Source organism: Maylandia zebra, linkage group LG1 (assembly GCF_041146795.1).
Source record: "Maylandia zebra isolate NMK-2024a linkage group LG1, Mzebra_GT3a, whole genome shotgun sequence".
In the NCBI taxonomy this organism is placed as follows: Eukaryota; Metazoa; Chordata; class Actinopteri; order Cichliformes; family Cichlidae; genus Maylandia; species Maylandia zebra.
Genome location: NC_135167.1, coordinates 7,149,809 through 7,167,684, shown reverse-complemented (window position 1 = coordinate 7,167,684; position 17,876 = coordinate 7,149,809). Strand labels below are relative to the sequence as shown.

Sequence of the window (17,876 nt, the reverse complement as noted above, 5' to 3'; positions counted from 1 at the left end):
TAGATCATCACTAAGGCGCCTTTTTCCTCTTCTACGACGCCAACGCTGAAGAGATAAGCAAACCTGGAGCTGAACCAAAGTGAAAGCTCAGCATGCACAAAAGCCACATTAATCCTATTGAATTCCTCATCATGATCGACAGCCCCAAGTCCATTAATTAATTCATGATCCCTTCTGTGATCGCCCTACATAGCATGCAGCGAATATACAGACGGGTCTCAAATTATGGGAAAAACTCAAATGCTTGAGCCCTGTGGTGGTTTCCATGGGGGCATTTTGGTTGCATGCCCTGGGCCCACTTGTCTTGTTAGAAGGAAGGGTCATTACAAAGTTGTTCAGGGTGATGAAACATTTCTATTCTAATGGGAGAGGTCTTTTCCAGGATGACAATGCTGTTGATGAAAATGATGTGACTCATACGCTACAGCATTCCCTGTCACGAGACCTCAACCCAGCTGAACTCCTGTGGGAGATTCTGGACCATGTGTTAGACGGCTCTCTCCTCTACTGTCATCAAAACACCAAATGAGAGGATATCCTTTCAGAAGAATTATGTTCAGTCCCTCCAGTATAGTCCTGAAGGCTCAATCAGGAGAAGCACTGAAGCTGTTCTGGCAGCACTTTATTAAGACGATTCATGTTTGTTTTTGTTTTTTAATTTTTCACCTATTTGTATAAGGCCTATGCACAGTATCACGATGGCAAGTGTACTCTCCTCTAGCACAGATATTGATTTGTCTTTATGCACAGACATTTATGGATAGCACCCAGTTACATGTTGCATACAGCAACACAAAACAGTCACAAAGACAATTTATATCCGATTCCAAAGGGACAAAAAAGCATTATTATTCTAATTGAGTTCTCTTGAGGATATGACTAAAGAGCAGCAGTGGTTCAGTAAACATGCAGTAAAAAGTAGGACTTCTACAGTAGCCGCACATGTACATTTTCTAGCGAACAAACGTACTGAAGAGAAGATTAGCTGGAGGAATGGATTCTGCACAATGATGCAACTGCCAGAAAGGCGAAAAACAAAGCTAACTGTCTGCCTGACGATCTGCTTGTCTCACTATCTGTGTAGACTTACCTTTCATACCGAATTTGGAGCGCCGGCCGTATTTGTTGATGAGAACAAAAAGGACTAGGAGGAGGACGCAAGCAAAGCCCGCCAAACCCACAGCAATGGAAACCTGCAGAAATGAGATGCTGTGTCAGATTCACGCAGCCATCAGAGGAATGTGTTCACATCATAATCCCTTCCAAATTTCTGATCACCTTAAGCAGAGTTTAAGGGACTAGATTTTGACAACTGCTTTCTTGTAGATTACACCAGTGTGGAAGAAAGTTAAAATCTGTCCTGTTTGTGATGTGTTCTGGTTGACAGAATGTAATTTAAATACGATTCTCATCTACAGCCAGACTTACTGTATGATGTGACTCTAAGTGACTGCTGCTGCTTTGGAAAATCCTGCTTATCCTCCTCATCAAAACCTGTTATTTTTGATTTAAACTGAATAAACCAGGATGTTTAAAAATGCAGCACACAACTTCTTTTTATGGGTTTATCGTCACCTACAGGTGATGATGAGAACCACACACAATATTTGATTTTTGCTGCTCTGGATCTTTCATTTTTTTTAAAAAGTAATTGTTTGATGATTGCATTTTGTATTTTACAGTGAAAATCTGACATTACTCACAGTTTACAGTCTGGTTAAGCAATTTAACTCAAGGTCAATTAATCCATGTTTATTCATATTATGCCATTTTAAACAGAACTAGAATTTTTGAAACTTAATAATTTGTTAATTAAAATGCACATACAGATACTGTAGTTTTTGTATGGCAATTTCAATATTGAGGTAGCCCAACACTGTTATCTGTAGTCAAAATAATCCCACAAAGAGTTGTGTTGAATCCAATATAATGTTATTAGGTAGACAAAAGGTATATAGCGACACTGACACAGAACCAAAATGAAACTCATGTTATACTGCATATAAATATGTATTTATCTGAACACTGTTGGATAATTTAAGTACGGAAACTGTGTGCCAGTGTGCAACACTGTTTGGCTATGAAACCCTTTGGCCAGAAGTGACCACATAGGTGAGAGTGATATGATAAACTATTGCCCAGTATGGGTAAGCTTGGTAGCCTGGTGCATCCATAGTATTTCTGGGTACATCACACGGATACATTCTAATTAGTACATATTAATATGCAAAGAGAATGCTGTAATTTCACTCATCAAAACTGGAGCATAGACGGGCTTTTAGTACAATTAACTGTGTTCCAAGCCATTATGTCTGTCAGACAACAATATGCAATACAAATACTCGTAAAGGGAGCAACGCCACAAACACTAGCGGAGGCGCTGCCTATAACTAGTGGCTTAGTTGGCACCCACCTGTCACTCAAAGTAGTCTCATCATCAATATGCATAACGTCAAGCTTTAATGAAAATTACTAAAAAGAACAATAATGACAATAATCTGAATAAAAAATATTACTAAAATGTGAAAGGGCGAGCTATAACAAATTTCACCCCCATGTAGTTGTTATGACAGAAGAAACTATCTACAGTGACCAAAACTGTTGATAGCTGTAAAGTTGTAGGAATTGCAATTCTGTCTTGTATTTATATTTAATGAAAGAGCAACTTAAGCAAGTAGAGCAAAAAAAAAAAAAAATCAGAGGGTATTTCTGTGGATGGTATGTGTTTTTTTTAACAGCCTCTGTAGTAAAGCTATAACTGTAACATTAGGACTAAAGCTAGGGACCACATATTTTTCTAGTTTTATTAATTTTCCCTAAGCAAAAATTCTAAAACACCATCAGTGGCAAATTTGGCAGCAAGCAGATGTAGCAGCAGAGACGCAGTGATGTTACTGCAGGGTTTTTTTGATTACAGATATTTGAGCTGGCCATTGTAGGAAAAGCACGGGCATAATTACCGCTAACAGTGTGTCGCTTCCATTAGGATATGACAGGGAAGCATGGATGTACAAGTCCCGGAAACTTTCCACCTCAATAACAGCAGCCATTATTGATGTTATTGGAGTTTCTGCTAGCACATGTCAACATGTGTGCTATTAAAAAAGTCTATTAAAAGCACATTATTGAAATCCAGTGGAATAACTCACCAGCACTGGTTTCAGAAACTGTACAAAATCCCCCACGTTAAATAACATTTCAAAACAGCATCATCCACTGCAGGATACCATCATCAGCATCATTAAAGTCCAAACATATAACTCTGACTGTAACATTGTTTGCTGTGTTGTAGCCTTTGAAGCTCAGCGCTGCATGTCAAGGCAAGCAAATAGCCCTGCAAGGGGTCTTTGACAAATAAAAAGTAGTTTATGCTTGTGTTGAAACACACATCAGCTTTCTGCTGAGACCAGGGGCCCCATCTTTAGCAGCTGTTTCATCAACATCATTAAGGAGAAAACTCACCCCAAATGTATCTTCGTCTGGTGGTCTTGGATGTGGCGGCGTAACTGCAACACAGAAGCACAAAAGCAGACATCAGTGGCTGTGGTAGGAAAAAACACTCTAATGACTGCAGTTTACTGCAACAGTCCTTTTAAAGTAAATATGTATAATGATTTTACACTTCATACTGTGTATTCTCAGGGAAAAAAAGTACAAAACAGCGGATAAAAAAGAATAAGCAGTTTTTTTTAATCTGCAGTGGTGTTATTCCACTGCATGAACCTGTTTATGCACCCGTTATCACACTAAATAGGCGAAACATTTACACGGGTTAAAGCACAGCCTAACAGACTCGAATTAGGTGACCTGATGTGCTCTCTAGTATATATAATTGAGAGCATATTTTCAGTATCTCCATGAAGCCAAATGGTGTGATTAATGTTTTCAGATGGGTCTCACTGCCAGCTGAAAATATCCATTTGCAGTTTTCTCATTTGTGTGTGTGTTTAACATAAACTGCTGGAAATAAATAGTGTACAAATGTTGTGCCTCAAAACATAAACAGACTTTGCCCTTCTTTTAGAAGCATTTTGACACAAGCATGAAGCGTGTCGCCTTCACTTGTTTGATCCATCAAACATTGCTAGAGACAATGTCGGCGACCAGAGTGTGTGTGTGGTTTTTTTTAATATAAATTTTGTGGTGTTGAGTTAAAAGTCTGTAGAGGAACAAATGCATATTCAAATCTGACACCTGTCACAAGTTTCCTACCAAAGCCTGAAATTTGCCATCCAGTCAGACTCAAGTCTCACATAAAAAGTAACAAAAAGACATTGTGAGTTTTTAGAACAGTTGAACAAAGACATGGTCGTGCTTGCACATACGAAAGACAGAATAATTACAACAAGCTGCTTAGCAATTATACACAATTATACAAGCAGAAAAAAATCAAAAGAAGGTAACACAATATTGACTGACAAATATTAAATCAGGTAAAATGAAATCAGCTGAAAAAGGCACAAAAATTATATAGCTGCACAGGACGTCAATTTTCTGTTGTACTCAGCTCCAGCTGCAGAAATCCGCGGTCAGCAGGACTAATTTCTTCATGTTTAAATACTAGATGTTGCACCTATACACACAAGAGTTTGGCATAGAGAGTGTCATGAGACAGAGCCATGAAATGAAATGAACTTGTGCTCTAGTCTGAGGCTTCCAGCCAGGACATCAGAGAGTAATTGTGGGCAAATTAATGGCCACATGGTAGACTGGCTGCTACTGGCTCAGACACACTGAAGTGCGAGTGTGTGTGTCCTAACTACCATCTCCCTCCAAGCCTTCATCCCTCTCTCCTCTCCTCCCTCTGCCCTCCTCTCTCCTCATCACTGTTAGTATCAGCCAGCCTGTCAGTCTCTCTTGTATGGCTGAACTCCCTCGCGCTCTGCTGCCATAATGTTTCACACTCTAAACACCTCTCCCTCACCTGCCTCACTCCCAGAAGCTGCGTGACTGTGTGCATGTATAGCAACGCGATGTCGCCGCCTGCCTCATGCAGCTCGCCGCAGGGTCAGCATCCATCCGTCTCCATCTCTGGCCATGCTGCAGCTTTATAATACATTCCTGATTAGAAAGAATGGCCTCATATGGAGATGGAAGAAGATGCTGATGAAGGTCAGAGATCAGGCGAGCCCACTTTGTTTAACAGTGAGACGGCCACAACAGCCTGAGGCCAGGCAGCACATCGCACATCGGAGATTTATGATGCAGCGAGAGTGGGCCGAAACCATTGTTCCAGCAATATGACTGCATTTACACTACACTGCTTCCCAAACAATCGCACATCAACAGCTAACAGGGTTGGAAATTCACCTGCTTACACTGTTGCTGGTTATTTTTTAAAAACTGAATTATCTATAAGACTATCCTTTTTTTACTTACTGAAGTGTGCCTATTACAAATGTTTTTATTGTTATTTTCTGGTTTTCATGCCCCAAACTGTTTTCTACTATGGGAGGAAAGGTCTAGAACAGGGTTATCAAACATAAGGCTTGTGGGCCAGAATCAGCCTGGTAGAGACTCCAATCCGGTCCACTGGACAGCTTTGAAAAATGTGAAGGAGGGTATAGATTTTGGACTTTTAACTCTGTTTTCATAAGTTTTGCAGCATTTCCTACTGATAAAGTGGTAAATCTGGCCCCAATGAGCAGAAAAACTCACTATGACAGTGCATGTAATGTTTGGAAATTTGATATTTCAGAGGAAGCTTTGGTTTTTCTCCTACATTCCCGATTTCCTGTAATAAAAAAAGGCAGAGAAGTGTCTGCTGAAATTTGATGGCATGAACCACTGAGAGACAGCTGTCCTGGTTTAGAGACCCAACTAACAGTAACATAAGACATGGGTATGTAAAGAATAACGTATTTGTTTAGTGTATAGAGTGATCATTAACCATGTAAAATGAAATTGGATTTTTTTTGTCTGGGATCCATGATTTAAATAAGGAAGATGATAATGCCATCTGACATTAACAACACAATCAGAAAACTGAATAGCAACACAAAGTGAACAAATTTCTCCACTGTTACCGAGTCAGTTGTGCTCGTCAAACACAAGTAGTGTGTGTGTGTGCGCACATTTACCAAACAAACAGGAAAAAAACAAAGCTGAACAAAAATTTGACAGGCTTACATTTGAAAATAGACACACTCACCTTCTTCCACCGGGTCTGCAAAAGAGAAGACAGAAAAAGTCACGCTATGTCAATAAATTGACACAAGGTATTAACCTTGCAATATTGACCATAAGGAGAAATTTGCCAGTCTTTGTGGGCTTAGGCCCCCTCCCTGTGAACTCAGCACGAACCGCAAGTGAACAATCTACCTGACTGAACTGTGGATGAACCCTGGCGGCTGTAAAACCAGCAGGGATCAACCGTGCAACCTGTGCCCTGTGAAGGAAGATTTTAATAAAAAGTAAATGCTCCCGACAGAATTTCCAACAGCGACGCAACCTGTGAGTCATACAACAGGTAGTTAAAAAAGAAAAGCAATCCAACAGTGATGCTCACTCCCAAAAAGTGGGCCGAGCCAGCTCTTATGGGAATCAGAGAGTTACTTGGCAGCATTTTATTCTTTCCTCTTTGATTCTTATTTAAATGCAGAGGAATGAAGAAAGGCAATGCACAAACACTGAGCGCTACTATCATTTGTATAAAGGCCTTTTTCCCATGCGTTCACTATCAGTGCTGCCAAATGCACATCACTTGCCACCTAGAATGAAATGTCTATAAAAAGTTGTTATCCATTCACCTGGCTCATCGGGGTTCTCGAGGAAGTGACCATACACCGTCTTGGTGACCGTTCCCAGAGCGTTGCTGGCCTCCAGGGTATAGTTGCCATTGTTGATGTGAGTTGGGTTCTGGAAGGTCAGACAGCCCTCGAGATAGTCCTGGTAGGAGTCCATTTCAGTCCGGATGTAGTCATTTTTAATAATTTCCTTCTGTTTGTGGAACCAGCGCAGCTCGGGCTTGGGGTAACCCCGAACCGTGAATTCAATGCAGGTATCAAGCCGCTGCTCAGGCTCAGCCAGTCTCAGGATGACTGGAGGAACTGCAGTGGGAAAGGAGACATTTGAAACAATGAACGCATACCTACACATTCACACATGAAGGAGCAGATCAAAAGTTATTTGCTTATTAAAATCCTCATCAGTCTGCCTGTTTGGTGTTTGACATAATACAAGCCCTATGTGCTGAGAAATTTCCACAGCCCTTGGGGTGGTGAAAACCTGTACTAATTCTCTGAATAACCGTAAAAAAAATACAGCAGCATACCAAACAGCGCAGGCTTGTTCTGGGGAACAATGACATTTACAGGCAGGTTTCTTTCCTGGGAGTGGCAATGAGCCTTTTACTGGGTGCTGCATGTTGCAGAAGTACATTGGATTGGGTGAAGAACGAAATATATAGAAGGTCTCTTCGGGCTTGATATAAACTGAAAAATTTCCTCTGCTTAAACAAGCACAGAGCTCCTCTTTCCTGACATGCAGCAACACACCTCTGAATCAACAATGCCGCCAAGCTGAGAGGCACTTTGTCACTTTAATATCATCAGATACATTTCATAAACAATTCACCCACTGATTTGTCTACGTAATGAGTGAATTTTGCTACTACAGAATTAAAAGGAAATATTTGGCAGTCAGTATTACCTGGCAGTGCCTCTCTGTCACCTCCACCGCTCATACGCACACGCGTTCGTGATATCATTGATAAACCTATTTATTCAATTAGATCAGGGTTGCAGGTATGATTTAACGCGGTCATTCAGCCTCACCAGTGAGTCTCCACCTGCAGTTTCACAACCGAGAGTGAGCAGTTTGTCACTGCGATCAAAGAAAGTGATTGCAAAAGAGAGCTGCTTGTCAGATTGTCAACATGTTCCAGAAATTCCCTACCCCGACACTCTCCTAGTGTCAGAAATAGCGTCAATTCTTGTAGCTTTCTAAGACGGTCAATCTGGCTTTCACACCCACTTCATGCCTTGACTGGCCAGCTGTGCGAAGGTGAGAAAGTAGGCATGGGTTGAAACTTTTCTCTCTTTCTTATTTCTTACACAATCATTTCTGCTATTTTTCATGTGCAACACTGAGGTCAACATTATGGATCCGTTCCAAGAGAGACTGAGTCTTATCTATATCCACGTAGTAATACTTTGTCTGCATCTCTGTGATGGTTGGCCATCCAGTGATGATTTTGGAAGAGCTAAAAACGCATTTGAGCGTAACACAGCTGTAATTGTAAACACTGCAATCATGCTTAATTATTAGCAGTAATACACTGTGACTAATTAATTTGAAATGCCTGCCAGATAAGCTGATAATAAAAGTTACTGTCACTTTCAGCTCTGTCACTGATAGCTCATGTTTTCAATCCAAATGATCGCCCTTTAAAGACTTGAACAAACTATTTATTGGTGTGTGAAAGCCGTCATTTAAAAAAAATTGCTTTGGTGACAGACAATAGTGACAATGAAGTCATTCAACTGAACTAAAGGCTACGGCTTGTGTATGTGCGAATGGGATGGTGTGGGGGCGTGTGCAGAGCTGTGATTTTGAGTGCAACAAGAAAAGAGAACAGATGACAGTAAAGAAACAGAGGAGGAGGAGGAGGAGGAAGGAGTGAGGGTGTCTATAGAACTATACAGCCTAAAGAGAGAAAAAAACAGACAGAGAGGAAGAAAAAGAAATTTTCTTGTTGATGGACAGTTAGTGACTGATCCATTTTCCCCTCAGCTCGGCTGTCAGCTCAGTCTCGGTCAATACAATATAAGTCATTACTGTGCCACATAGCAGTCTATAACTACATGGTGTCCTCGTGGTGCTCATACAGATGACAAGCTTTGATAACTACATGCGTTTGATCAGCAAGAACATTGAATACAAGGCTAGTTGTAATGTTATCTAGTGGTAACACTGGTGGTGTATTTCAAATGCCATGTTCCAGCCTAACTACAGATACGACATCGTGGCTGGCGGTGACAGGGGAGGCAACAGCTTCGTGGGACAGATATTGCTTCATATTCCCCGGGGCTAAAGCCCATTGCGATTAAGTTTAACCTGTTAGAAGCAGCACCTGTACATGTAGAGTCACAGCAGGGATTCAATCACATAATTTCCCCATTAATTATCCTTAATTAGAGATTACGCCCTGCTCTACCTGTACAGCTAATGAGGGAGCAGAGCTACTAATACAGGTGTAAATTAGTGCCATACTCTTAATAGAGAGCTACACTTTGGCTACGGCACTAAAGGAGGAAAACATGTGAGTCCACGCTGCTGTAGAGCAGCTATTGTTCCACACAGCAAAAGAACAATGTGCCTGCAGAATTTGCATTGTGTTTAATTACGGTTTCACTAAAATAGGGAACTCATCTTTGAATGCAGAGAATGTTACTTGACGGCTGGTAATTTCGCTGTCAATCAGATTACTCCCTAATCAGAGAAGCAGTTTAAGCTATTTTATGACATTTCCAGAGACAATAGGCTGCACAGGGGAGGAAATGTAATTACCATCAGAGCATGTGGTGAAAAATTAATAAGTTAATTTGCAGCACCAGCAGAGTGTCAACAGGAGAGAAAAAAAAAAAGCCTGGGGATGTACATCCATAGACTGTCCATGTGGAGGAAACCCTGAAGACTACATGGTACAAAGTCAATCTGTCATTCTAGCATGGTCCTTAGCAAGCTCTGCTCCAGTAGGGAGTGTTTGAATTGGTGACAAATCTCCCCTGTCCTATAGCATGATGCATCGCAAACAGCTACAATAGATTGAGTTCTACAAGAGGAGGCTTGCTACAAAGAGAAGGATGTCAGGCACCTTTGATTAATACTGGCTTTGAATACACTGTCCCAAATCTGCCCGGGGCCAATCCACTGGGTAAACTTATGTAAGAGCTCAAGTATATACTGTAACTCATGGTTGGGATATTAGAAATACGTTGGAGTGGTTACCAAATCATTGCTTTATCATAGCTGAGGGTGAGACTCCTTTCTCCTTTTCTTTCCACTCATAATCAAGGCAGAGCTTTCATGTGGGCTGGAGGGTACATTCTTGCTAATTAGCTACATCAATTTCACTTGGTTTGTAGCTGTGCAACACCTCATTGCATTCTAAATGTACCTGCATAATTTGGCTGTTCTGCTTGATAAAGAAGTTTTTTCCCCCCTGTTTTAAATTATTCTCTCAGACAGTCAGTGTCATTAATACATGATATATTCTGTCCCCAACATAAGCCCATCAAAGCTGCCATGAAAGACATTTTATGCACAAAAAAAACACCAAGAATTCTTGGCTCCAAGCATTCATACTGCCCACACTTGATTTAAAGTTTTAATTAAAATGAGGTATTTTATAGAGCAATTTATTATATTTTTGCGTTTTGGCTGATTGAGCATCAGAACAATTCCACATATCTTTGCATTTTTATTAATCCACAGTGTTCGGCTAAGGAACTCCTTTTTCAAAATGTATAGGCTCATATTACATACATTTACTGCATACATATACATTTAATGCTTACATTTATTCATTATGTCTTAAAAAAGATAACAAGAGCAGTATTACATGTGCTATACACTTATTAGTCGCTACAATTTTAGGACTGGCACAGAATTTGCTATCACATCGACTATTATGTGCTATAAAGTTTCTGCAATAAAGCTGCAAACAGTTCAAATGCCATTTTATCGCTGATACTTTGAAATTTTCTATCTTTTAGTAAACTGGATTATTAATTGCACCAAATCTCGCAGATTTTTACCAAACCATGACAGTCCCCAGACAAGCTGATGGCCTCCAGTGTAGATAAACCACTTGCACAGTGGTAGGTAACAAGATTTCATTCCAAGTAATCACTAAACCAGCAGGCTTTACTGATTAATGTCTTCAACAACAGAGCAACATAATTCCAAATTTTAAGCATCTGAGTCTTGGTTAGAAGATCCATGACAAGTGAGGAAATAAGATTTAATAACCAAGAAACAACTACTGAGGGACACAATACAAATGTTATGGTGACTTCAGTCAAGTGTTAAGTATTCCTGTTATAGCTGGGTTAATTGGGGTTGTTTCCCTCTAACTGAGCAAACAACATGATAGATTAACATTTTTTTCAGCCATGCTAGCAGCATGGCTTTGGGCTCACCACTTGTGTCCACACGAAAATATCTCATTGACTGCTGGAGGGATGATAATAATTTTTTGTACAAAAAAAGAGTACTGCTGAATATGATATTTCCCAAATCTTTCATCTTCTGCAATCTTCAGATGGAACTTACATTCTGATTTCTTAGAAACTGACAACTGACATTCATGTTCCCCTGAAGATCATATAACAAATTTTTTCCATTTTAGTTTGCTTTTCAACATCCCCATTCTCATCGGACGCTCTTTGTCTTGACAGCTGATTATGGAAAGTTAGCATGCTGCCACAGTAACAAAAACAATCAAAAACTGTGAAACGCTGTCAAAACTTTAGCAGGTTAAAGTTAGCTGCCAAAAAGGTTGAAGGCTCTTATACCATGTTTTCATCTAGTACTGACATGTTATCTCTATGTAGAGAAATTATCTGGATTCCAGCATTTGATTCATGGTTCTTTGCATTACAACTTATATTCTGTATGTTGACTGACTTTACGGATTTTAATTATCTGCTAATCCTTGATATTTACAACCATATGCATTTCTGAAAAAGCATAAAGCTGATTATGGTTAGACTATTTTTTCCCGCAAATGCAATTCCTCTTCTGCTCTCCACACAGACTGTTTAACGGCATACAAACCCTCTACTCAAGTGTTATTGGTCAAAATTACTCAGACTAGTGGACTAAAAACATAAACAAGGAAGCTTAAGGTACTATTTTTTACACCTTGCCTACAGATTCTGTATATTCATATGCAGATATCTGCTTATTGAGATTGCACCGCTGTCTCTCGCAGGTGTACAGAATGGGTTTGTTGCAGTGTTGTATTAAGATTTGCCCAAAGAAAGATTATAGCAGCACTGCCTGTTACCCCATGCATGTGTCGTTCCTAATATGCGAAATATGGGAGGCAGATCATTGATTGGATCAGGAGTTAATCAGATGTTGTGACCCCATTTAAACTGTAGTGAAAACAATAACCAATCAGGCAGAAATTCTGGCAGAGTTAGGTGACCTGTCAACTTACAGGGTAGATTTGATTTCCTAAGAGAAGAGGCCATGCTTTACAGAATACTTCTACATTTGGCTTAGATCCGAACACAGTGAGAACCTGAACACCTCCAATTTTTGGACAAAACTTCAAGCCTTTAGCATTTGTTTCAGTTAAATGATCTGGCTACAGATCTTAATAACTGAAAATGAAAATTAGTCAGCGTAAAAGAAAATCAGCATGTCTTTTCACTGTAGCAACACATTTTCCTTAACATTTGACATAAAATCACTGCAAATTGAAAGCAAAGGCTTAAAAAAGAATTAAAACAGCCCTTATGCTTCTTTTTTTCTTAATTGCTCTATGTTCTTGTTGTCATTGTTTACTGGTAATATTTTTCCACAGTGTGCACACAGTATATTCATCTTTTTTAAATAAAAACTGAATGCAGTTGTGATTCTTAATGTCCCACCATTAACCTCGATGATATTAAACATAAACAGCCATGCAGATTATGATATTAGTCGAACTAATTAGTCATAATAGGCAACTATTTTATTACAACATACTTACCTTCACTTAATATGGGCAGCATTAATATAGACCATGAATGGCAAAGTACTAAGGCAATAATTTTCTCTTTATGCAATAATGCAAATGTGCATAAATTAATGTGTCAGTGTGTTTACAGTGGGGCTAAAAATCTCCTGCTACAGTGCCTGGACGGAGTTTCAATAGTATTTAAATCACAGGAAGCGTCCAACTTACACTGTACATTGAGCTGGATGGAAGAATTGGTCATCCCCACCACGTTCTCTGCGATGCAGGTCAGCTGGAAGTTGTTGTCATCTCGGCTGATGTTGAAAAGAGTGAGGTTGATAGAGTGGATGTTGGGCCAATATACGTTTGACTAAGGGAAAAGTATGAGAGGCACAGAGAAAACAGAGGCATTTAGGTACCTGAAGGATATACTGTACAGCAAATACCATTATACCAGTGGGTTTTAAATCTTTAATTACTTAATTAAAATGAAAGTTAATTATTCATTAGTTAAATTCCTGTGGAAGGAAACGTAATAAAGTCAAGAACTACTTGATACCTGTGGGAATTAATCACTTCCCTGTCTGATTTCACTGGCATAGATCTAGCATGGCAGGAAGAATGTAAAGAGCAATATTATCAAATTTTGCAGTACCTGGACTAATTACCACCCTGCTTTTCACCATTAGGAATCTAATGGTGAAAAGCAATCATGCTTCCTTTCTTGCTTTTAGTTGTTCAGGCTCTTACTCCCAAACACTTCACTCATCCCGAAACAGCATCCTTCTACCCTAAAACATCAAGCCTGAGGCTGAAGTAGCTTTCATCTGTAAAGTCACTGCAAGCATTAAAGACACAGATGACAAATACAGTCACACAGCAATTTCAGAGACTCCTGTTCTTTTCTTCTTGCTGTTTATCTCTGCAGTCGTTATTGCTGCAACGTCCCTGGGGCCTTTCTCGGGGAGCGAGATTAGTCGGTTAACAGGCTCACCGTGGGTTCAACCCAGGCCTCTCTGTCACAAAAAAGTTGTTTGTTTTGAGCAATTTTGATTTTTTTCCCCCCAAATCTGATAACCTTTACTGCACATCTAATCACAGAATCATAGGTTAATCTTGGACCTGGTAAAAACAAAAAGTCTATCCACATAGTAAACAGTTTTAGGTTTCCCTGTCAACATCATCTAAATGCAAAGACATTATTAGCAGTGAACCAATCAGATTGTTAAACTTGTTCCTGTTTCTTTGTTATACACAGAATATATAGAAAATTGTAGATGATTTATCTTTAGCCTATTTTTTTGGTTCTTCAGCATTTGCTTAAAATTTATCTGAAACTTCTGTCAGGGCAATGAGTCTTAGAGCTTAATCCTACAAGAGTGTGCGCTTACTGACACCTCAATTTACCACTGAGGCCTTTCAAGGTGAACTACATACCTGAACTAATTTTGTGTTACAAGTAATTAATGAATCTGAAGCTCCGATGTGCATAAAATACAATACAAGCACAAATAATTAAAGTATAGAAAATGTAAAAACACAGTTTAGTGCAATGCAAAACAAAATATGAGGTGTAGCAGTGAAGGAGAAATCAATCATTAGATTGTGCTTAAAGAATTAAGTTATCATAATGAGAATTAACAGGATTATTTCAGCTTAATAACTGTATATTAGCCTGAAGCAATGTTTGAAAAGCAGGCGAAAAGAAAAACATTTGTTGGTGTAAGGCAATGTAATTAATTAAAAAAAAATCTTTAATATGTTTGCTGTTTTTAGTATATATGCATGTCTAACCAGATGTGTGTTGATGGAATGCAGGCCGCTGACAGTCCAGTCTACTTCAGGCAGCGGTGATCCGGATCCGTTACAGCTCACCGTCACATTGTCACCCTCCATCACCAAAACACTGCTGTGGCTTACACTGATCTCTGGTAAGTCTGAAAACATACACGTATACACACGTTACTGCACACCTGTCGCCATCGGTGTCTACATACTTTCACACCAAATCAATTAATCACTTTTCATTAATGTAATAAAATTAGTACAAAGGAAGCAGCGGGACACACATCCAGATACAAACACTCACACGCTTGCACAGTGTCACAGGGATGAGTCACCGCCAGGAGATAATACTGCAGAGACTCCAGCCTCTGTCAGAATCAACACACTGCTCCTCACATCAGATTCACCCTCTGAACTCTGTCACACCTCCTCCCTTTCCTGTCTCAACTACTCTCCTTGCTTCTCTTCTCATTCCTCTAATTCACCTTTAACCCCTCCCTTCCTTCCCCTGCTTTCGTGTTGCTTTGTCGTCAGCCAGTCTTCTTTTTTCTGCCTTACTCCTCTTCTTACCACCCCTCCTCTGCTGCTTCTTCTTTCTTTTTTATTTTTTTTCTCCTTTCTAATCACAGATCTCACCTTTCCCTCCTCCTCTTACACTTACCACAGTTGTGGATGTACATGTTCTCCAGTCGTATCTTGGAGGCTCCATTCCTGCAGTACAACTGCTGTGTGTTAAGCTTTGCTTCTCCTCTTTGATGCCACAACTGGATCCAACGGATGTCACAGCCGCAGTCGAACACCACACCATCCAGACGCCTTAAAAATAAGCATAATTAATATCAGTAACAGACGGAATAAAACACACGGTGAGCAGTTACAGCAATATTACAACAACATAAAGAGCCTTAACAACAACATGAAAGCAAAAAATGTATTATTACACAAATAGCAGCTAATGTTGCTAATGTTTTTTCACATGTGATTTCCACTGAAAATAGCAGCAGTACCAGAAACAAAGAATATATAGCATGCATCTTCCCAATATATTAAAATACACCAAGTGTAGTTCACAGAAACACAGATGTATCCTTACACAACTTTACAACTATGACACTCACAGACAGACAAATGTAATTATCACAGCAGTACAACTGAATTATCTGCAGTGGCTTCGTGCTAAAATGGTAGCCTGCTGCTCAGGAGTGAAGTTAAATATTTTTAGAAGTGTGAACAAACCAGAGGTGTTTAAGGTGTTTTAGTCAGGCAGTGCAAGCACAGGAAGCCCAAATGTTGCACATATTTTAAAATCATTCAATAAAGATAGAAGTTTGCACATGCGATATGAAACACTAGCAGCCAAAAACAAATACTACAAAATCATAAGAGAACTTGAATTACTATAATTTTAGCAGTCATTATTTGTGCTTGTGGGTTATAGTAAAAAAAAAAAATCTATGTAGGGCAGGAAAGGGTTATACATATCCCAGAAAGTAATCATTTTAAAAATCAATGGTAAACCTTCAGTTCCTGTCACCGGAGGTAAAATGCATTACTGCCAAGCTCTGCATGAGCAACAAGGCTTGAGGCAATACAACTACATGCAAGGAAAACGAGAGGAGCATTTTTACCACAATCTCAATCTAATCAGCGAGCAAATTAACATCAATCACAGATCAATTGATAGCGACTGATCAAACAATATCCACCACAGATGTACCTTTTCTAATGTTTTGTAAAAGTCAAATTAATTTGAGTCAGCAGACAAGAGGAAAAACAACGAATGGCTGTACTGAAGGATTCAAATGTGAGGAGGTCAAAGGTCAGAGCAGTGTTCCGGCTATCAGTCTCAGGCTGCATTAGCGTCAGACAGGTATCACGAGGTTCCACTGTGCAGACGTTTCAGTCTCACAGACGGGTGCACCAAAGGGCCACATTATTCAACACAGTATGCCACCTCTGCATTTTGCATATGTCCAATTTGGAAGCTGTGATTGGTCAATTTAGTCAAGATGAATGCCTGTCCAAATGCCCTTGACAAAGGTCAATAAGATATTGCAGAAAGCATGAATAATGTATGGACTATGTCTACCACTCAGTATAAAGTAATGAGAATAGATTCCCACAGGTGGATCTCAGTTATTATCACCTGCCCACTGGATCTTATACTGTATCACTATATGTCACTATGTGACAGCTAACTCACTGAGCCCACTGGTCCTTCCACCGCACCAGCCAACTGTAAACTCAATTTCCCTTTAATTACAGCAGCAGAAAACCTATTCAAAATATTAACACTTATTAGCAGTAAACATATATAATTATATTTGACATTTTTATCATTATACTTTCACCTATAAAAAAAAAAAAAAATGCTAGACGGGCTATTTTTCCCCAATGTGTGATAAAGTAAGAGTGAGAAAGGCCACAGGTTAATACTGTACAATGCTGCCAAGCTTTGTTGTTGAGAAAAGTCAAATACTTAAAATTTACTAACTAATAATGTCACTTTCATTACAGTTATTAATTTGATTATTAACTGATATTTCAAATCAATATTTTAGTGTATTTTATAAAATACCACTGTTGAGGTGTTTAATAACATGTTACGATTTACCTGCTACTACCACGGATGGCTGCTGGTTACATTTACCATTGCAGGTGTACCTTTTTTGTCTTTTCTTGATTCAATTTCTATGTGGAACGTTTGAAGGGAAGATTAAGTTGCAGGATTTTTATCACTTATATATTCAGCTAAAAAAAAAACTGCAATAAAAAGGAACTTATAGGATATTCATACATTTTACCACTGCAGGTTTGCTCTCAGGTAACATCTCGAGCAGAAAATCTATCTTTCTTACTGAAGCGATAAGACAAAGTACTCAAACTAAGATGCCAAGAAGATTATAAATAAAATTAAATTGATTGTATTCACTTAGATGTTTATCTTCGTTTACTGTAAGATGTTTTATTTAATGGTGCTTTTCTTCCAACAAAATTACTTTAGAAAAATTCAACAGCTTATAAAGGCAATTCTAAACTCTAAGGACAATAACCGCCTCAGAATCACAATTCGAACTGTAATACAAACCATAGCTCGGATTTCTTTTCAGGACACATTTAGGGAAAGACAGGTACCTCCCCACATCATGGTGCTGAAGAGAATTTCAAGGTTAAAGGTTTTCATTTAACGCTGAGCAAGCTGAACCACAAGGGATCAAAGCTCACCAGAGTAGGGCGGCTGAGGCTTTCCCTCTTGTACTGTAATTATGGTCATTATTAACAAGAACCACCACCTCAATACATTACCCACTATTCCTCTGGGTAAAGCTGATCGGCGCCTGTACAGATACAGCTGAAAAATGAGGGATGTCAAACCTAAATGGGAAAGCAGAAACCCGGCATTTCAAATGTGTGCCCA

At 39.3% G+C, this 17,876-nt stretch overlaps 1 protein-coding gene across 3 annotated transcripts in view; it reads right to left on the bottom strand.

Moving 5' to 3' along the window:
• Window positions 1–17,876, bottom strand: part of ntrk3b (neurotrophic tyrosine kinase, receptor, type 3b) — a 224,195-nt gene that overhangs the window by 97,776 nt on the left and 108,543 nt on the right. The window contains exons 5-11 of one of the 3 annotated variants that reach the window (XM_004539757.2): window positions 15,120–15,274; window positions 14,468–14,610; window positions 12,902–13,043; window positions 6,750–7,049; window positions 6,152–6,166; window positions 3,463–3,506; window positions 1,100–1,193 (exon numbers count right to left, since the gene is read on the bottom strand). In XM_004539757.2, coding sequence (XP_004539814.1) covers window positions 1,100–1,193; window positions 3,463–3,506; window positions 6,152–6,166; window positions 6,750–7,049; window positions 12,902–13,043; window positions 14,468–14,610; window positions 15,120–15,274 — 893 coding nt within the window. Of the gene's footprint in view, window positions 1–1,090; window positions 1,194–3,462; window positions 3,507–6,151; window positions 6,167–6,749; window positions 7,050–12,901; window positions 13,044–14,467; window positions 14,611–15,119; window positions 15,275–17,876 lie in introns of all 3 variants that reach the window. The other 2 variants (XM_004539756.2, XM_004539758.2) reach the window with 2 other exon arrangements.